Source organism: Cebus imitator, unplaced genomic scaffold, assembly GCF_001604975.1.
Source record: "Cebus imitator isolate Cc_AM_T3 unplaced genomic scaffold, Cebus_imitator-1.0 Scaffold20, whole genome shotgun sequence".
NCBI lineage: Eukaryota > Metazoa > Chordata > Mammalia > Primates > Cebidae > Cebus > Cebus imitator.
Window position 1 is genome coordinate 8713112 of NW_016107335.1, and position 21183 is coordinate 8734294.

At 60.6% G+C, this 21183-nt stretch overlaps 1 protein-coding gene across 1 annotated transcript in view; it reads right to left on the reverse strand.

Moving 5' to 3' along the window:
- Nucleotides 1–21183, reverse strand: part of SSPOP — a 57123-nt gene that overhangs the window by 28546 nt on the left and 7394 nt on the right. The window contains 43 exon segments of the mRNA XM_037735770.1: nt 25–150; nt 235–364; nt 489–611; nt 690–869; nt 1615–1779; nt 1864–2034; nt 3560–3703; nt 3986–4156; nt 5337–5391; nt 6152–6224; nt 6729–6879; nt 6960–7104; nt 7812–7939; nt 8041–8259; nt 8571–8672; nt 9746–9800; nt 9903–10056; nt 10602–10752; nt 10850–11032; nt 11127–11267; nt 11363–11515; nt 11625–11856; nt 11938–12029; nt 12119–12247; nt 12787–12929; nt 12931–13021; nt 13507–13728; nt 13932–14165; nt 14387–14556; nt 14652–14745; nt 14840–14989; nt 15336–15445; nt 15529–15656; nt 15759–15955; nt 16566–16700; nt 17037–17293; nt 17552–17646; nt 17761–17950; nt 18677–18911; nt 19137–19302; nt 19482–19709; nt 19793–19968; nt 20510–20627. Coding sequence (XP_037591698.1) covers nt 25–150; nt 235–364; nt 489–611; nt 690–869; nt 1615–1779; nt 1864–2034; nt 3560–3703; nt 3986–4156; nt 5337–5391; nt 6152–6224; nt 6729–6879; nt 6960–7104; nt 7812–7939; nt 8041–8259; nt 8571–8672; nt 9746–9800; nt 9903–10056; nt 10602–10752; nt 10850–11032; nt 11127–11267; nt 11363–11515; nt 11625–11856; nt 11938–12029; nt 12119–12247; nt 12787–12929; nt 12931–13021; nt 13507–13728; nt 13932–14165; nt 14387–14556; nt 14652–14745; nt 14840–14989; nt 15336–15445; nt 15529–15656; nt 15759–15955; nt 16566–16700; nt 17037–17293; nt 17552–17646; nt 17761–17950; nt 18677–18911; nt 19137–19302; nt 19482–19709; nt 19793–19968; nt 20510–20627 — 6512 coding nt within the window.

Here is a 21183-nt window from a genome sequence, read left to right on the forward strand (position 1 = left end):
CTGGGCCCCCCCGCCATCGCGCACCTGAACCTGGCCCTCACACCAGAGCCACAGGAGCGGTCGCAGGGAGCCCAGGTGGACCAGGCAGACCAGCCGCAGGGCAGGGGGCAGCCCCCTGGCTGGCACAGCAAATCTCCCTTCTCACACACGCTGCAGAGGAGGGATAAGCTGAGGAACTGGTCAGGGCTGGGGAGACGCCCAGCACCGTGCCCTCCCTGGCGCAGCCGCCCTCACCATTGGCTGCAGTTGGCCAGGAGGAAGGACACTCCTGGCCACTTGAGCTCTTCGCCCACCAGACAGGGGCACTCAGAGAGAGGCAGGCAGCGAGTGTCATGCAGGAGGAGCCCTGGGGGGCAGCGGCATCCTGGGAGTGTGTGGAAGAGGGCACTCAGCCCCAAGGGGCACAGTGGGGAGAGGAAGCTGGCGACTGGGAGCCAGTGGGTCTGGTGGTCTCCCCACATTCCCCCTGCAGGCCAGGTCTGCCTCACCTGCCACACAGTGCCCACTGCAGCTTCTGTTGGCCTTGGGGTCCAGGCAGGAAGGTGGGCATGGGGGCACCAGCCCCTTCTGGCACAGATCAGCACTCACATACACACGGCCCAGCTCGCAGTCTGGTGGGAGATGGGTGCCAGGTGAGCATCGGTGCTGGGAGGCCCAACCTCCCTGCCCCCAGCCCAGCTCCCCATTACCTGTGCCACCAGAGCAGGGCTGCAGGCCGCAGGGTGACCTCTCTTGGGAGGGCCCGGGGCAGGGGGCACCACCATTCTTGGGTGGGGGGTCCACACAGCTCCTCCAGCGACTCTGATGGCCACCCCCGCAGGAGACGCTGCAGGGTCCCCAGGCCTCCCACGTTGCCCACGCCCCAGCCACTGTTGGGGAAGGAAGGACATGGTTCTACCAGGAGAGGCCCAGGAGACACAGGCTGTGAGAGAGTGGCTACAGCCAGGACTCCCTGCCACCCTGGGCCTGGGCAGTGGCCAGCAAGGCAGCCAAAGGCTCTCCCCTGGGCACTCGGCCACTCCTCTTCTGACCCAGGAAACCTCCCATAGGAGGCAGATGCCTGGGGAACGGGCTCCAGGTGCCTCCCAGGACAAAACTCTGCTCCCTGGGAAGGGGCTGGGCCCACCGGAATCCTGGGGAGAGCTGCCCTGATGGCAGCGGCAACTGTAGGGCCACCCCAGCCAGGGAGGAGCCAGGTTGGGGCTGAGGAGGCCCCCATGTGGGGATCCCCTCTCTGCCAAGCACAGAGGTGAGTGGGGGGCCCTCCCTCAGATTCAAGGAAAAAAAGAGCGACAAGGCCTTCAGCATGGAGCCCAAGGACAAGTGGCACAGCCGGCCGACATCCAAGGCCTGGCTCCAAGCACCCTCACATGCCATCTCCCTGAATCCTTGCAGTGCCTTCGGAGGCAAGAATGACTGTTATTCCCAGGATATATACAAGAACCTGAGTCTCGGCTCAGGCAGGAAGAGAGAGGTAGGGCCAGCTGGGAGGGTCTCGGATAGAAACCCACCCCAGGTTTCCCACCTAAGCTTCCTGAGGAGACTGGGCGGGGGCTTCCCCATTTGCCTCTGGGAGCAGGGGCTTTCCTGAGGAAGGCTGGGGTGCAGGGTTACCTGGGCAGGCCTGCACGAAGCAGGACTGGCTTCGGAACCGGTCTCGAGGGCAGCTGCCTCCTGGCAGAGGAGGCCGCAGCAGCTGCTGGTGCTGGAAGGTGAGGCCCAGGCCACAGGTGCGACTGCAGCTGCTCCAGCCAGACCAGGGGGCCAGCACACAGTCCACTGCGGGGGCATGGGGGCTGGGGCTCAGAGGGGTTCACGCAGGAGAGGGCCCTCAGGGCTGCTCCTGCCCCGGCTGGCACATACCACAGTCATCCTCGTCTGAGCCGTCCTGGCAGTCGGGCCGCAGGTCACAGCGCCGCTCAGCAGACAGACACTCCCCACTGCCACACCTCAGCTGGCTCGGGGAACAGAGGGCCCTTGAGGCTGGAAGCCCAGGCAGGGCCGTGGTGGGCACCGTGAAGGGCACAGTGATTGCTGCCCGCAAGGCAGGGAGAGAAGGGAGCCGCATAAGTAGATTCCTGGCTGGACAATGCACTCAGCCCCTTCAACTCAGGCCAAGAGCTGAAATGAACTTTCTGACTGGAGGCCCTTGCCTTCACTGCCTCCTGATGCCTCCTGCATGCCGTGCCCAGAGCAGGCTTCCTTCCACTATGTGTTGGTGAGGTCATGGAGACTAAGGTGTACACAGGCCCTCACACAGAGATTCTAGATGCTCGGGTACCTTCTTTCTGAATGTGTACACCCTGGGGGGGGGCCCTTGTTGTGACTGATTAACACTTGATTTCTTTTGCCATGTTTGGAAGACTAAGCTTTGGTCATAGTGATCTACTTTGCAGGGATGGTTGGATGGATGGATGGATAAATGAATGGATGGATACATGGGTGGGTAGATGGATAGATAGATGGATAGATGGGTAGGTGGATGGATTAATGGATGGGTGTATGGGTAGGTGAGTGAACAGACGGATGGGTGGAGGGATGGATGGATGGGTAGATGAGTGAGTAGATGGATGCATGGGTAGCTGATGAATGGACAAATAGTGGGGGGTAGATGAATTGATGGGTGAATGGATGGGTGGCTGATAGACGCATGGGTGGATGTCAGATGGATGGATGGACAGGTGGGTGGCTGATAGATGAATGGATAGAGGGGTGGGGAGATGGATGAATGGATGGATGGGTGGATGGATGGGTGGGTGGATGGGTGGCTGACGGACAGATGGATAGATGGATTGATGGATGGATAGGTGAATAGATGGATGGATGGATGGGTAGATGGACAAATGGGTGGCTGGCTGGATGGGTGGCTGAGGAATACATGGATAGAGGGGTAGGTAGATGGATTTAGATGGATGAATTCGTGGATGATGAATAGATGGGTGGAAGGATGGATGAATGGACTGAAGGATGGATGGGTAGATCGATGCATGGTGGCTGGCTGAGGGTGGGTGGATCGAAGGATGGGTGGGTGGGTAGACAGATGGGTGGCTGATGGATGGATGAATGGATTGATGGATGGATGGGTGAACAGATGGATAGATGGATGGGCAGACAGATGCATGGTGGCTGGCTGGATAGGTGGATGGATGGATGGATGGATGGATGGGTAGACAGATGATGGGCGGCTGATGAATACATGAATAGAGGGGTAGGTAGATGGATGAATGGGTGGGTTAGTGGGTGGAAGGGTGGGTAGACAAATGGATAGATGGATAGAGGGGTGGGTAGACTGCTGAATGGGTGACTGAGTAGATGAGTCTCTTCAAAGGTCAAACAGGTTTCATAACACAGGCTGAGACCCAAGGCCTATCCTATTCCCCCTATTGACCAACCCCAAAAACAAACACTCCTGTTTTTACTCATTCTCTCCAACCCTGCTGCCCAAGCCTCTCCCAGATCCTTTTCAATATGAACTAGAAATGAGGGCAGAGACTTTCCTACCCTGAAGATCCTCTTGCCACCCCCTGCCTATAGGACAGCAGGCCCTCTGGGAGCTCACCACAGTGCCTCTCATCGGAGCCGTCGAGGCAATCCTCCCTGCCATCACACACCTGCACCTGTTCCACACAGCCCAGCACCTCGCAGGGCATCTGGCCGGGGCCACACTGCACAGGTGGGAAGGGCCCTGGGGCGACGCTCTGGTCTGTGGGCACAACACCACCAGCTGACCGGTCACTCAGCCTGCCCTGTCCTTTCTCCTTTGTCACCTCCCCGAAGCCCCCAACCTCGCTCCTCTTGACATCTTCTGTGCCCCATTCTACCTATCCTGGGATAATAGAAAAAAGGTAAACTGGGCTAGGAAGCTTGGTTCCTCCCCAAAATGACCTTGAGCTGTGTGACCTTGAACAAAGGGCCTCTGTCCCCCTCACAGGGAAGGTAGGCTCACAGAGCCTTTGCACACAGGTAGAAGGGCTTGGCATCTTACCAGAAGGGGTCACTGGAGTCACTGGGTGTGGGGGCAGAATTGTCACAGCTGCCATTCCTGGTGGCAGGGTCCTGGCCTCCATCTGGGACATGGGGGTGGTGGTCACTGTCTGCACAGATTCCCCATGGTCAGGTACTCTGGAGGCTGGGCCAGGACTCACAGGCCTTGTCTCTGTGGGTGGAGGCAGAGGGAGGTGAGGCTTTCCCAGCCTCAGGATGAGTTTATTGCTTCTGTTGTAAGCAAACAAACAAACAAATAACAACAATGACAAAAAGCTGATTTGGGGCTTCCTGGCAGCTATAGTGAAAACGGTTTAGAGTTTCACTTTCTGGCAAGAGACTCAGTCAAAGACAGTCTTTTTTTTTTTTTCTTTTTCTTTTTTTGGTAGAACCAGACTTAGAATGAAATTAGAATGCCTCCCATGGGTCCACATGTTATGGACCTGAGGGGTGGCATCAATTGCTTTGTCTGCTTTTTTACAAGACACAGAAACAGTCCGGCCAGGCTTCTGAATAACTTTCATCAGCACTCACAGGGAGGGGCCACGGAAGTTGTCTATAAGTTCTCCTAGAGTCACAGATGGGGAAAAGCAGGTGGCATAGGGAGGCCCAGGGGAGGGCCAGCTGGAATGAAAGAGCAACCCTGGCATCCTCACCCTCCTTTCTCTCCAGCCCCTGCTGCCCCAAGCCTCACCCACGTCCTTCCCTTAGGAGCTAAAATTAGGGCAGGAACCCCACCCACACCAAAGCCCTCTTACCACCCACTATCCCCACAGGGCAGGCCCTCCAGGAGGCAGCTCTCTGCTGGCTAACAGGCAGGTGAATGATCGGCTAGCTCCACGTAGCTCAAGGGAGGCTGGTCAATGACCAGGCAGAGCCCCTGCCTTGTCTTACATAGCAGCATGCTAACTTGGTGATGGCATCCAACCCCCTTGCCCACTTAAGAGACATTTGCTGCCAGCAAACGCTTCAGAAAGGAGGGCCTGGCTGCATGGATGGTGAGCAGAGGGAGTGCGGGCTGGACCAGGCAGGCTCCCACTCCCATGGGGGAGACCTGTCCTGACCAGGCCTCTGGGGAGGCAGCCACATGACAGGGCACAGGTCAGTGCTGGGAGCTGGCCTGGAGCCACCAGCCCCGCAGACCTACAGCCCTTATATCTTGGAATCCCAGGGGGTGGGCAGGGGCAGGACCTGGCCATGTCCATGGTGACCAGTGTCTCCTCCCTGAGCCAAACCTGCGGTTGTGGGGAAGTCAGGGGTCAGGGGATTTGAACCCCTGAGATGTAACTGCCCGGCTCTGGAAGAACAGGTGGGACAAGTGTTTGGGGAGGGGGCCTGGAGTCTGTACACACCTGTTGGGGCTGTGGACTCCTGCCCGGGAGGCCAGTGCTCAGTCTCTGCCAGGCCCTGCGGAGGGAAACAGCTCAGCACCCTACACAGCCCCATGCCCCAAGGGCAGCTCCCGTCCAATGAGGATGCAGCCTGGGTGCTCACAGTCCCAGTACTGCCTCCTGTCCATCTTCCTCCCCACAGCCCAGTGCAGAGCTGAGAATGCCACTACGCCTCCAGGCACCAGCCCACTGGCCTCCAGGAGCTCAGGGACTTTTTTCTCACCAGCCCACCAGGGCGATCTATTTCGGCTCTTGCCCCTAAACTCCCCTACCCCACACTCAATGCACGTGTCCCTCCGACCTCCTGCCCCACCCTCACACTCTGGGTTTCTGACCAGGCGGTTCCAGGTGGGAAGGTGCTCCACCCCATCTTCTCCACACTACAGACACCCCTCTCCATCCCTCGAGTCTTGTCCAGGAAGCCCATGGGGACCTGGGCACAGTGCTCTTTACGGCCCAGGGCACCAGATGCTCTGGTACCTGTCCCATGGGCATAAGCTCCCTACCAGGGGTGCAGGCCTCTCTTGTCCCCAAATCCCTCTAGGCCCTTGCTCTGCTCGCACGTCTGTGCCTGTGTTGCCCCAGCCCCCAGCCCTCTGCATGGCTCAAGGAAGGCTCCTGAGGGCCTGGCTGAGAGCAGCACCAGAGAACACATAGGCAGAAATGCTGCTGAGAGGGGAGATGCCACAGCCAGCGCAGGAGCAGGGCTGGTGAGGCCGTGAGGCGGGGTCCCTGTCCCCTCACTCCACCCTCCCAGCCCAAAGCTCTGCACTCACCTCCCTAGGCCAGTGCAGCAGCTGCCCCAGCTGGGCGGAGGAAAGGGCCAGGGTCTTGGCTGTGGAATGGACTCTGGGGAGAAAAATAGCCCAAAGGGCTCCAGTGTCCCCATCCAGGCAGGGGCGTCGGTGTTCTCTGGCCGGGCTTGGGGGTTTTGTTGGGCTGGACATTCAGGAAGGACTCTGCCCGCCGAGGCTGGACCAAGGTGATGTTCCTAACAGTGGCTTCCAACTTGACCGTGGGTTAGAATCTCCTGGGGGGCTTGTAAGACACACATTGCCGCGCCCCACCCCTGCAGACCTGGGCGGCCTGAGAACCTGCGCTTCTAACAAGCTCCAGGTGCTGCCAAGGCTGCTGGTCCAGGGCCCGCACTTGGAGAACCCCTGAATCAACTATGAGAAAGGCAGGGAATCATAGAATCCAGGCGGGACAGGGCCTTGAAGGCGCCCGGCTGCAGCTCCTCGGCACGCATGGTCTGGGCACCTGGGGGTGAAGGCAGTGCTAGGCCCCTCCCACATAGCTGTCCCCTGGAAGGCCAGTCCAAGGGTGTGAGTGGCACAGCTGGGCACAGCATACCTGCTAATGCCCTCAGATGGCAGCACACAGCCCTCCTCGTCCGAGCCATCCTCACAGTCCAGAACTCCATTGCATGGGCCCCCTCTCAGGGTACACTCACCACTGGCACAGCGGAGCCCAGCCTCTGGGCACAGAGGTGCCAGTGGAGACCCTGCATGGGGGACGTATGGCTGAGGGCTCCAGCCGTGAGCCCTCTTTCTCCTGCCCTACCCACCGCTGAGCCACCTGTACCTGGCTCGCAGCCCAGCAGCTCCACCCGCAGGGGGACATCGCTGTGGTGGTCATCATGGGGCTGCACCCTGACAAACCTCGCCTCCACCATCCGGCCAAAGGTCCATACAGTGGGGTCCAGGTCGTCCCAGTTTCTGGGGAGAAGCTGCCGGCAGAGGATGCTGCTGACGGAGCTCCACCTCTTGCTCAGGCTGACCCTGTGACTTTCTGAGTGACCCCACTTTTCCCCCAGCTTTCACGGCCCCTCCCAGAGCCATGCCCCCAACCCTGGCAGTCGACATTTGGGTCTCTCAAGGCTGGAGGGGGCTGGTCCTGGATCGAGCTCCTCCCGCAGGGCTGGAGGTGCCCCGAGGGCAAGGGCCAGGTCCTGTTCACTGCTATGTCCCCAGGACCTGGCCCAGCACCTGGCCCAGAGCAGGTGCTCCTGAAATAGTTAAGACTTAACACACAGCATGGACTGATTCTTGCTGCTTCACGAGGTTTGTCTCCGGGAAGGATGCAAACCCCTTGAGGGCAGGGCTATGCCCAGGCTGCTCTCCACAAAGGCCTGCCTGGGTCTGGACGCCTGGAGGCCCTCTGTGAACTTGGTGTATCCTTGCCCTCTCTCCCTTGTGGACCTCACATACCTGCCCCAAGTCTGAGCCACTTGGACGGTTTCCAGCATCCATGTGACGCTGGCACCCAAGCCTCGGCTCTGCAGAGCACGGTCCCGGCTACTCCCCAGGTGCTCAACCAGCATCGAATGCAGGAAATGCCCCTGGGGAGACTGGAAGACCCTTGGGGACAGAGACTATGGAACCCACAAAGGAGCATGGTGAGCCACTGGTCCTATGGGCCTTGGGTGGGTGGTACCTTGGGCAGGGGCAAGATGCCAGGCAGGATGTCATGATAGTCATGCCAGTGTAGACCACTGCTGCTGAACTGGAGTGAGAAGCTGGTGGCATAAGGGTCGGAGGAGCCAGTCTCTGGCACTATGATGCCTGGGGAGGGGCCATGGCAAGAGCAGAGGTCAGAGCTCAAGAAGCTACACCCACCCCCAGTCACCACTGCCTTCCCCTCGAGCACTGCCCCCCTCACTGACCAGTGAGGTTCCGGGGCTGAAGCAGGTCCAGCTGCAGGAAATGGGGCCGGGTGTGCCACTTGGCATAAGCATCCTCTCCACCGTGCCATCCCTGAGGGCCAGGCCCCCGGGTGGGAGCCCCCAGGAGGGCAGCCCAGGTTGGGTGTTCCAGCTGCTGGGACGATGCATGAGGACTCCCATCGGCCAGTCTGGCCAGCCCCAGGGGAGAATAGCAGGGGTCTGGGTGCAGAATAGAGAGAGAGGCTGGAGCAGGGGAAGACAGAGGGCAGCAGGAGCCTGCAGGGACACGGTTAGGAAGTCACATGGGGACCTGGGGGACGTGAAAGGCCCACACAGGTGAGCTTGGCCCAGGGAGGGAAGAATCGAGAGAGGCAACTTAAGACAGGATGACTCCCAGATCCTTAGGAGGGCCATCCACTGTGTGAAAGGCAAGTAGGATGTCCCCAAGGTCTTGTTCCCCTCCCAGGTTGGACAACCCCTGGGCAGTATGGCCCCTCTCAGCACCGCACTGCACGGCACGTGGCTCTTACCTCCCAGCGGAGGCAGAATGTAAGTGGCCAAAGGGAATCTGATCTGGGGACTGGGGACCGGAGCTGCGGTGGGAGTGGCCATGGGCTGGACTGTCCGGTTCTCTACTGTGGAAAGAGACTTCAGGGTCAGGAGGGAGAGACTGACAGGCTCACAGATCCTGGCCAGCACTCAGGCCTCTCCCTGCCTCCTAGAGCACTTTCTCAGTGCTGACTTCCCAGGAGCAACCTCCTAGCTGGGAAAGGTCCCTCCTCCTTCCCTTGGTGTGAATTGGGGGCTTTCACTTCCACCGAATATTTAGAGAACATAGAGTAAAACTGCCAGGGTGGAATGACTTCAGGCCCAGGACCCAGCAGCTGCAGTTCCTCATCCAGGGATGTTGTCACAAAAGAGTCACCTTCGGGGGCATCAGAAAGGGGCTGCCTCAGCATGGAAGCAGCTCTGGAGGCTGAAGTCCAGGCTCCAATCACCAGCTAACTTACACAGTGAACAACCTGTGCAACCGAGTATGCTGGCTCTGTTTCACCTCAGCAACCTGTGGATGCACTTTTAGGATACAAAAGCTGCAGCCTGGTCAACATGGCGAAACTCTCTCTACTAAAAATATGAAAATTAGCTGGGCATGGTGGCACACATTTAGCCCCAGCCACTCGGGACACTGAGGCACAAGAATTGCTTGAAGCCAGGGGGCAGAGGTTGCAGTGAATTGAGATCACACCTGGGCATCAGAGCAAGACCATGTCTCAAAAAAAAAAAAGAAAGCTGGACCCATAAATGCATTCAAGCCTTTGTATTTTCCTGTTTCATTTATAACTTGTTTCCAGGCAAAGACACTTTTGAAAAGTCCAACTTAACGTTGTCTTGGCTGCTCTGAGGGGAAAAGAAAAGCAACCAGACCTGGCTGAGCAGAACCAGAGGAAAGAGGGCACCCTCAAAGGTGGCACCATGGGGGAGGCAGAAAGCTCCCAGAGCACAGGGAGACAGGTGGAGAGGGAGGGCAGAGAGAAACCTTCCCACCTGATGGCCCCCCTTCCCTGGGCATGCAGAACTCAGGCTTCCTGCCACCCTGAGGCTGGGGTATCCAGCCACCCACGCTCAGTGCCCCGGGTTCCCTCTGAGACCCCACCATTTGATCTTCCTCCCCGGGGCTTCTCTGACATTCCCCAGGCACACTCACCAGCTAGGGCACAGTGGCAGCATGATTCTCCTGTCCCCTCCACCAAGACCCAGCCCTGTGGAGGCGCAGAGGTCAGGGCGCCTGCCTATCCCCAACCCACTCTCCCGGCCTCCACACGCCCTCCAGCTCTGCCCACCACTCACCCCACTGCCCTCACCTGGGGACAGCTGCCCAGCGGGCAGTAGGGTGAGCAGCGTGTGGTGAGGTTGTACAGACACTGGCACACCCTGCAGGGGCCCCCACGCCAGCGTTCCCCGACACGGTGGACCTGGCCCCGGTGCTCACATCCCTCACAGGGCTCCGTCTGGCACCTGAGAAGAGAGGGGTGTCCCTGGCCTGGTGAGGGGCTTGCTCAGGGTCAACAACCCTCGTGGTTTGCCTGGATTGATGGCATTCCCGGGACTTGGGACTTTCTGTGACATTTGGCCACCCTATAAGCCCACTCTGCCCCTGCACCTGAGGCACTGCAACTGGCCCAGAAGAAGGCCAGGGAAGTTATTTGGGCCAGGACTGCAGCCAGGCAGCAGGTCCCAGAGGAGGCTGGGGAGGCAGATACGGCAACAGCCCCTTGCAAGCTCAGCCCAGGAATTCAAGCTGAGTTTGTCAAGCTGCAGCTATGGGCTCTGTCTACCCACCTTCAGAACCCAGAGGGCATAAAACTAAAGGAGAAGGTCAGGGCTCCCCAAAGAGGTGCTGGGACACCTGGGGTTTGGATGGGTAGAGGAACAAGGCCGGGGTTCTGAACTGGGTGTGTGTGTGGTGTGTGTGGAAGGGGCACGAAGGAAGCTTCCTAAGTGGGAGTTGGGGTGTGGATCAAGCCTCCTGCAGGTCCCCCCGTGGGTGGGGAACAGAGCACCTGCGTGCCTTGCGGTGGATGCCACGGCACTGGCGACCTCGGCCAGAGGGGCGGGGGTTGTTAGGGCTCCGGAAGGACCACTGGATGCTCTGGCTTCCACAGGGGCCCAGGCACTCAGCCCAGGGTGACCAGGAGGACCAACCGCAGTGCACTGAGGGAGGGCCAAGAGTCAGGGCCTGGAGGAGGTGGCGGATGCGCAGCCGGGCGGTCCAGGGAGGGGACTAGGGACCCCGAGGGAAGGGCCTCACCAGCGCAGTCTGGGTTGAGTCGGCAGCGCCGGGGCCGCCCGTCTTGGCAGATGCAGAGCTGGCAGTCAGCCTTGATGCGCTGCCCAGGCCAGTAGCGGGTGCCATCCACCTGGCAGGGGCACTGCCGGGGCCATACACACCACCCCTCGCTGCCCAGCACCTGCCCTTCTGGGCACCAGCAGCCTAGAGGGGGCCCAGGGTGAGGCTTCCATGCAGAGAGCTCAGTTGCCCTAGACCGTCCACCTGGAGCCTGAGCCTGGACCCAGAGCCCCCTTACCTGGGCTGCCGCAGGGCCGGTCAGGTGGGCACATGACCTGACCAGAGATGTCATCACAGGTCAGTGGGCAGGGGGCACAGGGCCGGAACACCAGCTCCCCAGAGCAGGTGGCATTGAGGCAGCCGTCCTGAGGGCAAGGCTCTGAGACAAGCCAGAAGCGGAAGTCAGAGGTCAGGGAAGGAGCTCTGTGGAGGGGATGGCCTCCCGCCAGCAGGGCGGTCCTCTCTTCCACTCACTGGTCTGGCGGGCACTGTGCGGGCCTCCAGGCAGGGCAGCGCAGGTGAGGCCTCCATTCTGGGGTGGGTGGCACTGCCGCTGCCGCGTCATGGTGCCCCTGCACGGCTCAGAGCACAGAGACCAGGGGGACCAGGCGCTCCATTCACCATCCACTGTGAGGCAGAGGAATGGGGGGGGGATGGTGGGGACCATGGGGGAGGGCTGAAGGCCTAGTGACCTCCTCCCTTCCTCTATCCAGGCCCCACTGCCCCAGCCCCTCACCTGGGCAGGCTGCCATAAAGCAGGCCTGAGACTGCTGCTCTGGCCCCTGGCAGTGTCACAGCACCAGGAGGCCGGGTGGGGCGCAGCGGCGGCTCCGGGCCTGCACCCCCGGCCCACATGTGCGGCTGCAGGGTCCCCACGGGCTCCAGGGGCCCCAAGCCCCACAACCCTGCTCTTCTGGGGAGGGGCCCGCTTGCCCTGGCCCTCCACAGTCAGGCTGCCAGTCACACACCTGGGGAGGGAGTGGGGTCAGGGCCCACGTGCTGGGGGGCACTATGGTGCTGCCGCCTCCACCACCCAGTCCCACCCTCACCAGCTGGAAGCCTATGCAGGTGCCATTGGGGCAGGCGTATTCTGGGCAAGGAAGCCCTGTCCTGTTGGGGCCTCCTGGGGCTGGCAGGCCCCCTGGGGAAGAAGAGGAGAAAAGACACAGTGAGCAGGAGGTGCAAGCTGGGGCCTGGGGCCAGGCATCCCTCAAGGAACAGCGTCCTCACCACAGTCCAGCTCATCCTCGCCCTGGGGACAGTCTGGGATCCCATCGCAGAGCTGCTTGGGGGTCAGGCACAACCCTGGAGCCACACCACAGGGAAAGAGGCCAGGGCACGGAGGTAGCTGGGTGGAGCCTGCGGGCACCGCGAGAAGTGTCCTGCTTGCTCTGTCCCCTCCTGCCCCCTCCCGCCCCCTCCCTGCAGGGAGCAGGAAGGCCAGTGGAAGGCGGCGGGGCAGGCCAGCCTGGGAGGAGCCAGGGCCTCTGGACAGCTCCCTCTAGGGAGGTAGGCAGGACCCCAGGGCTGGCTTGCAGGGACACAAAGGGTCTGCTCAGGTCTGGTGGGAAAACGCTGAGGGCGGGGACCCCTCCAAATAGACCCACTCCCCACCCCGGCAGAGCCTCTGCCCACCCTTTTATCCCTTCTTGCCCAGGTGTGAGCAAAGGCAACAGCCCTTTTCTTCTCTCTCCTGGGCTTAGGTAGTAGAGCAAAAAATTTTCAAATAAAATTTCACTCAAAAGATCAAAGGAACACAAACGCGGCCCAGCCTCCGATGCCCCCAAGTCTAAATGGCTGTAGCTGCCGTGCCCGCGCCCAGGTGCTGGGGAGAGGTGGGGTCCCTGCTTGGCCAGCTGGGGGTGGGGGGCGCACGGGCGGGGGCGCGGGAGCCTCACCGCAGGCGTCGGGGCCCTCGTCCGAGCCGTCGGGACACTGCCGCACGCCGTCGCAAAGCTGCTCCGGGGACACGCAGTGCGGGCGGCGGGCGCAGGGTGCGAGGTGCGGCGCGCAGGGCTCTCCGCAGTCGTGCTCGTCGCTGGTCAGCGCAGTCCTCTTCCTCGTCGCAGCGCCAGCCCCGCGGGGTGCACTCGCCACTGCCGCACGGAAACTCGAAGGGGCCGCAGGGCGGCGCTGCGGGGTGCGGCGGCGCTGCGGGGTGCGTCCGCGCTGGACCCTCGGCGGGTGAGCGCCCTCCCGACCCCAACCGCGCCCAGGCCCGCCTCGCCCTTCCGCCCCCACCACCGCTCCCCTCCCTGCTCCAAGTCCCTCGGCCCTTTCCTGGGCCCCGGCCCTAGCCCACCTGCAGCCCCTTCCCAAGAACAATCCCTCCTGCCTGTTGCTGCCCTGTTGGTTTTCCCAAAGCTCTCCCCTGGGCCAAGAATCTCCACGCGACTCGCTGCAGCTGGCAGAGAGGCCTTGAACGCCAGGAAACAGCGTGGACTCTTTCAAACGCCCTCCACTTCATTCGTTCCAGTGTCTTCGGGAGTCTCCCGCTGTGCCCTGCTCCTTTCCATCCCAGAGCAGCGCCACAAAATCCTCTCTCCGCGGCTTCGACGGGCCTCTCCCCCAGGCTTCTGGCCACCAGCTTTCCCACCCCTTCCCTCCAGGATACTCACCAGGGCTGGCGCTGGCCAGGGGACTTGGCATAGTGTCCAGGGAGCCAGGGGAGGGGCTGGGCACCATGCCGGCAGGAGGCGTGGGCAGAGAAGGGAGGGGGCAGTGTCCCGGCCCCTCATCGGCTCCATCTGGGCAGTCCCAGGTTCCATCACACAGCTGGATGGCTCCCAGGCAGGTGCCATCAACACAGGACACCTCCCCGGGGACACAAGTCACCTGCCCTGCAGCTGGAAAAAAGAGCTGGCCCTCAGGCACTGCCCTGTACTCTTACTGTTTGGGATGCCCAAACTCCCACACCCTGGGGGCCAACTTCATAGCAGGAACCGGGCAGAGGAGAGGGCAGGTGAAGCTGGGGCTCATGAGGAGATGGGCCTTGCGGGAGGGGGTGCTGGGCAGGCTGGCGTCCAGGGCAGGGACAACTCACCCAGACAGGACTCCTCGTCGGCGGCATCCGGACAGTCAGGATGTCCATCACAGAGCAGGGCTGGGGCCAGGCAGCGTCCATTGGCACAGGCCAGCAAGCCCTGTGGGCATGGGCAGCCCTGCTCATCCGTGCCATCTCCACAGTCATCCTGACCGTCACAGAGCAGGGCCAGGGGCAGACATTGGCCAGAGCTGCAAGCCATCTTCCCCTCCCCACAGCCTGGGGCGACACAACCTAGCACAGGGCAAGCAGGCAAGCTCAGGATGATGCTGGAGGGGACCAGAGAAGCCCTCAACCCCAGAGGGACCAGAACACCCTCCCTTCCCCCATCCCTCCAAGCCACAGATAGCCCCTGGCAATGGGAGCAGCAGCTAAGGAAGCCACCCCGGGACCCAGGAAACTGTTACATGTGCAAGTACTGACCAACCCTGTTGCTTCCACACATGGGCACTCACCCTCCTCGTCAGAGCCATCACCACAGTCGTCCTGGTTGTCACAAAGCCACTCATGGGGCACACAGTGCCCACTCACTTGGCACATGACCTCTCCCTCTGCACAGCCAGGCACCAGCTCCTCACAGTGGGCACCATCACCCCCACAATGCCACTGACCTTCCTGGCACGTGCTGAGCACACAGTGTCCTGGGATTAGCCACAGGCTGGGTTTGGCCCAGGGCTCCTTCTATAGGTCCCCCCACTCCAGGTGAACCCCCCCACTCACCAGTTCCCACAGTCCTTCTGCAGCACAGACCCCGGTGGGAAGGAGTTGCTGCCCCACTCACAGGGGCAGGAAGCTGGCTTCAAGCAGGCTTCTCCTGAGGTCAGAGTACGGGGCTCAGAGCAAAAGGGCACAGTGGCCCCTTCCCAGTCTCAGCGCCCCTCCCCTCCGAACTTTCTCACTCTACGCACCATGCAACAGAGTCCCCTCAGGGCAGAAACAGCCCTCCACGCAGGCCACCGCCTGGCAGTGCCACCCGGGCTCAGGATGCTGCTCATGGCAGGTGGGGGGACACGTGGGGCCACAGGCCTCATACACCTGTCCCCCTTCACACTGCAGGGCTGGGTGGAGAGAAGAGAGCTTGGATCACCGAGGCACAAGGGCAACAGGATGCAGCTACACCAGGCTGGCTGGCCGGCCAAGGTGACCCCATGGAGGGCACAGGGTGTCTGGTGTAGACCTTGCCCAAGACCCTCCTGGGCCAATGTGTGCCACGTCAGCTCTACTCGGCTGCCGTTCTTGCATATAGGCCTCATCTAGAAAAGTGTCTGGCACAGAGTGAGCACTCAGTGCTCAACTTGCCCTTGAATGAATGAACAGCCCCCTCATGGGACAGGAGAAGCTCTTTCAAGAAGCTGAGCCTGCAGCAGGATTGACCATCGGGGACTGAGGGCGGGGCACACTCACGGCAGAGCTCCTGGCTACGCCAGTGCACGTGGTGCCCATGCCGGGCGCACTCGTCTGCATAGGTGGCAATGGCCGAGCAGAGGCACTCACAGTCACCCCCTGAGTCGCAGCTGTGGGAGGAAGCATTCAGTCCCAGCACCTCCACACCCTGGCACCCCCACCTCCACCCCTCTCCAGGTTGGTCCCTCCTTACCCGCAGGCATCGTACAGGCACCACTCATAGTGCTGCTGTGGGGGTACCTCTGCATGGCATGATTTGAAGAGCGGCTGCAGCAGCACCCCGCAGCGGGCCCTGGCCCAGCCAGCCCGGTGTGTGTTCACCTGCAGGCACAGGTGGCATCTCCAGCACAGGGGACCAGCGGGCACCCTCCCTGGCCCTCAGCCTCTAGGAAGCTCCCTTCCTGCTTTCCTGCTTGCACTCACCGTGCAGGGGTGTGGCAGATCTCCTGGCTCAGGGCAGAGGGGGCTGAGGCGCCAGGAGTGGGCAGCCAGTTCAGCCGTGGGCTCCAGGACGCCCTGGCGGCTTCGCAGATCATTACTGGCATCTCCATCAAAGTCGCCACACAGCCCAGCCACGCGACCACGGAACTGAGGGGACAGCTGCACCAGGACCCGAGTCCCTGATAGCAGCATGGTTAAAAGTGACCCCACCGGCCCTCATCTGGGCCAGAAGACCCAGAGTCTGTTTTACCACCACGGGGTACCACCTCCACCAGGGGGTGTGGTACCTCTTTTCGGGGGAAATGACTGGTGATGATAAATGAAGATATATTTGGGGGGCTCAAGGTGGGAAGTAGGAGCCTATTCTCCTAACTAAGACTAGACCAAGGACTCTGGGAAGGGAAATTCTCCATCAGGTCAGATTCCGATGGAAACCAGGCTCCAGGAAGGACTGTGAGACCCAGTAGCACTGGCCTCAGTGGCCACAGGCTGGGAGGGTGGCCCAGTGGCTCGGAGCCAGGTCCATATGGGGGGGTATCTGGGTTTCCCTCTGTTCCATGATAGCAGTGACATTTCTAAAACGCCAACGGCTTGTGTCTGGGTGATGGGAAGTTAGGAGATTTATTTTCATTTCACCTTTCTAAAACTTGGTATTTTCTCAATGTTTTCTTGGTGTGGAAGGATTGCTTTCATAATGATGAAAAAGATAATTATGAAAACTTAATTTTTAAAAAAATTTTCTCTTGTTCTGTTGTCCAGGCTAAGTGCAGTGGGGTGATCCTGGTTTACCTCCGTCCCAGAGCAGCGTGAGGCCCAGGCGGGTCGAGAGCAGCAGGAAGAGGCCAGCATGACGCAGGCTCAGCCCAGGGCCCGTGTAGACCTTAGGGGGCGTCACGCTCACCCCATTCACTGTCACTGCCCGGCCTGTGGAGCAAGAGAGGCATTCAGGCCCAGCCTGGAGGAAAGGGCCCCCCAGGTCCTCATGAGGCTCTCTAGCTCCCCACTCCAGCCCTTTTACTTCTCTATATATGTGACCCTGGCACGTCATTAGACTTCCCTGCAAGCCTAATTTCTGGAAGGCTTCCTATATTATGAGTCCCAGCCAAAAGGAGAGGCACCAACCCCATAGCACGGAGTGCAGCCAAGCCCGGTAAGGAGCGGGCAAACACAGGGAACCCCGTCCCTGCCCACCCTGCGCAGCTGGGAAGCCACATAGCTGTGCCCCTCCCTGGCAACGTCCCCCTTCAGTGCTGCAGCCACCTCTGAGCATGTGCACAGCAGTGCCCTCCAGACGCACGGCCAACGCTTTGGTGCAGGTGAGACCGCTGGCCCCACAGGGTAGGTTCTGGGCAGAGACTGTGAATAGGCCACTGGCCTCTCGCACCAGCAGATACTCGCAGGCTCCGGGAAAGGTGAAGGCCAGTCCGTCAAACGTCACATAGTGCGGGGCGCCTGACGCCTGGCACCGCCCACTGCAACGCTGACCTGTGCAGTGCCACTGCCGGCCCTGGCACACACTGTGAGCAAGGTGGGGGAAACAGAGTCACTGAGGACAGGGTCCTGGGAGCTGGATCCAGGGGGAGTAGCTGGTCCTGGATCCAGGCAATTTCAGCAGCCCCCAGTGTGGAGGGGTCCTGCAGGGTTCCCCTGGCCCAGGCCAGTCTGGATACCCCAGCCCCCACCGCCCCGACCCCTTCTGCTGGAGGGATGGATGACGTGTGGGGAGCTGTGGGCCACAAGGTCAAAGGGTCAGAGGTCACTGCAGTTGGGCATACCAAACGTTGCAGTCTTCCTGGATGGTGGCGTTGGGCAGGTACCACTGCCCACTGTGACGGCAGGGACAGAGGTCAGGAGGCACACAGCGCTCATCCTGGGCAGAGGGCAGGGACAAAGGGCACTGTGTAGGGGTGTGAGGGGAGCAGGGCAGCACCCTGGCTTAAGGAAGGCCATCCTGCTTCCCCACACAGCTCCTTCTTGGACTCACCAGCAGCACCATGCCTGATGGACAGACACAGCCATCAGTACTGCCTGCAGGGCAGGAGTGATTGGCGCTGGGGCTGTCACAGGTGAGGAGGCAGGCACCAGGGGCATAGACAAGCTCCCCGGGGCAGAATGCCTGCTGTGGGGGGCAGCGGCGACCTGTGCAATTCCAGAGGCCCCTTTCCTGGCAGATGCTGCAGGAGGTTGAGGAGTAAGAGCCAAGTCCAAGCCACAGCGACCTGGTCTGACATGGTGAGAGTCTCCGGATCCCAGACGCTGGGTTCCCAGGTGTCCAGGTCCCATGATGTTGAGTGAAAACCCAGCCCTGATGCTGGAGACCGGAGCATCTCAGCTCCCAACACCCAGTCACCAGCACAGGGAGTTGGGCCGTTTCCAGCACCCTGACATTCTTGGGATAGACATTGTCACCCTTTCTGTCCCAGCTCCAGTAGGGCCATCCTCCAGGCTCTGGAGCAGGACAGAGATATTGAACCACTCTACTCCCAGCTCAATAGGAGAGGGATTGCACTGAAACCTGCACCCTCAGCCCCCACCTTTACCAAGCCCTGGATCCTGGCCCTGCCTACCCAGGTCCATAACCTGCCTTCACTTCTCATGAACAAGCTGTGTGATTCTGCATGCTGTTTAGTTTATCTGAGCCTCAGTTTCCTCATCTGTGAAATGGGTACAATTTTTCCACTTCTTACTTTACTAGGTTATGGTAGGAAAGTAAAAGTAAAGAAAATGATGCACATGAAAGTGCTTTATGGACCCTGAAGTGCCCAATGACCTAGGGGAAGTGGTCAGCACTCTGTCACCCAAAGCGTGCGACTAGCAATGCTGCACAGTCCACCCATTGTCTCCCAAGCTACCTCTTCACCCCACATTCTCCCTCTTGCCCCAAAGGTAGCTGCCCTCACCAGCGGTTGCAGTCCTTCATGGTGGCACTGCCAGGGGCATAGCGACGGGCTCCAAGCTGGCAGGGGCACAAGCTGGGGGGCACACACTGGCCCTCAGGGTCCCACAGCAGCCCCGAAGGACAGTTACAACCGGCCACACAGCTGCCCAGTTCCCCACAGTCCTCTGGCTCCCCGCAGTGTTGGCCGCATATTTGGGCACACTCTCGGTACTCCTGACCACCAGGACACAGAACAGCTGGGTACAGGGACATACACAGGTCAGGGGCATAGCCACCGTCGGCTCTCTCCACTCCCTGTGAACCCCATACCCCACACCCCCTGTGCCTTTACAGGAAGAAAAGCCCAGTCATCTGTCAAGGTTAGAGGTGCAGCCCGGGCCCCCAGCAATTCCTGGAAAGGGGATGGATGAAGGAGGAGGGGAGGGGCCTGGGGTAGGGCTGGCTGGGCTGAGCGAACTCACGGCAGAGGGTCTGGTTCCTCCAGGGAGTTGAGGCACCTTCCTGGGCACAACGACGTGCATAGGCAGACAGCACTGGGCACAGACAGTCCCTGCCAGGGTCACAGCCACACACAGCTGCCAGGCAGCGCAGATGGAATGGCTCCCTGTCCACTAGCCCGTGGCATTCCTTGGGAGGAGATGGGGAAATGGGTCAAATTCTCTTCCACGGAGTCTACATCCCTGCGGTCCCCAATACCCCACTCTCTGGGCTTGTCTGGCCTCCCTTGTTCCTCCCAAGAGCCCAGGTGGAGGGCAGGGCAGGTGTTGGCCCATCTTATGGATATAGGAGGAGCCCAGCTCAGCTACCTGGAAGACAGGGCTATGCAGGACGGCACAGGCTGCTTCTGCGAAGGCATGGCGCTGGGAGTGGGTGGTGCATGGGGAGAGCAGGGCACGGTCCCCAGAGGGGCATCTTCCCTTGCTGGCCACCTGGAACTTGCTAGCAAAGTCGGCAATGCTAGTTTCCACATCCCCGGCTGGTGTCAGGAAGTCATCCTGCTGGTTCTGGGTGAAGGTGCCACACAGACCCTGCACCTGGCCACAGACGTGCATGTAAGACAGCTGAATGCAGTCCCACTGCAGCCTTGCGCAGCCACCCACCCACCTCACTGGCACACCTGGTGGGCATGGCGGGGGTCCAGGGTGATGTAGGCTGCAGGGTCAGACAGTCCCCAGAGCACCTGGGCCCCAGGCCAGCGCAGCAGCAGGAAGGAGGAGGAAGCTCGGCGCACACTGAGGCCCTCAGTGCCAATCCAGGGCAAGCCCACGTCCTGCCCATTGACCAGCACAGCTCCTGGAACAGGGGAGCCTTGTGATGGGGGTGGGGCAGTTGGAAGGACAGGGCTGCAGGAAGGGAAGGAGCTTGGGTGGGAAGTAGGAGGTGCCATGTCAGGGTGGGCTGCTGGGGACAACTGGAGTTACACCTGAGCCCCCTACCCCTGCAGCTCAAGGACTACTCTCGGCACACAGATGTGCCAGTCCCTCACCCTCATGGTAAGTGTGCTGGGGAGCTGCATGGGGAGGGTTGGAGGGGCCCTGCTGAGGGTGGCCTGCCTGGTCTGGTCATGCCTTGAGGCCTTTCAAGCTCTCATAGCTGTGTGGCTCGTATTTGACCCCAAGACAGAGCAGACGATGCCCTGGAACAGCTCCTCAGGACCTGTGTCTGCTTCAGAGACTGTGTCTGCTTCCCCAGGAGGGCCGGGGAAGTTGAGGTAGTGTGCTCAGGTGCAGGAGTCTGGGGGAGAATGTTTGGACTCCAAAGTCACAGGGCAGTGTGGAGGGGGAGCAGTGACAAGAGGCCTGGGACTTCCCCAGGAGTGCAGAGCAGAGGCTACCTGAGTCCCTGAGCTGGATGTGGGTGTCCTCCAGGGAGACCGAGATGGCGTGGAGGCAGCTCCCAGCCTCGCAGGCCCCATGCTCCAGCAGGATCAGTAGCTGTCCCTTCACATAGTCCTGGGGCGGGCAGGGGGAATTCAGTGGGGCTGGGCGGGCCGACCCTCTCTGGGGAGCGTCTTGGGGAGGATACTGGAGACCTTCCCTACAGGACACCTTTAGCACGCGCCTGGAGGCAGCTGGCCACCTTCTGGCCAGCCAGATGCTCTGCCAGGTCAGGGTCTTCACCCTCACCAAGGGTGGGCATGCATGGATATGTGTGTGTGTGTGTGTGTGTGTGTGTGTGTGTGTGTGTGTAGGGCCATGGATGTGCACATGAGTGTCATGTGGAGGTATGTGTGCGCATGTTTGTGTGTGCACCAGTGTGTGTATGTAACTGCATGTCCGCATGTTGGGGTGAGATGACTCTTCTCTTTCCTCCCCATGGGTATGTATGTTCTCCCGTATGTGTGTGCATGTGTACATGCACATGAGCGTGTGTCAGGTGTGTATGTCTGTGTCTCTGTGTAAGTGTGAACATGGGTACATGTATATGTGTATGTGTGCATAGAAGTCTCTGTGTTGGTGTGCAGCCTGTGTGTGTGTGTGCACATGCAGATCTCTGTGTGTTGGTGTG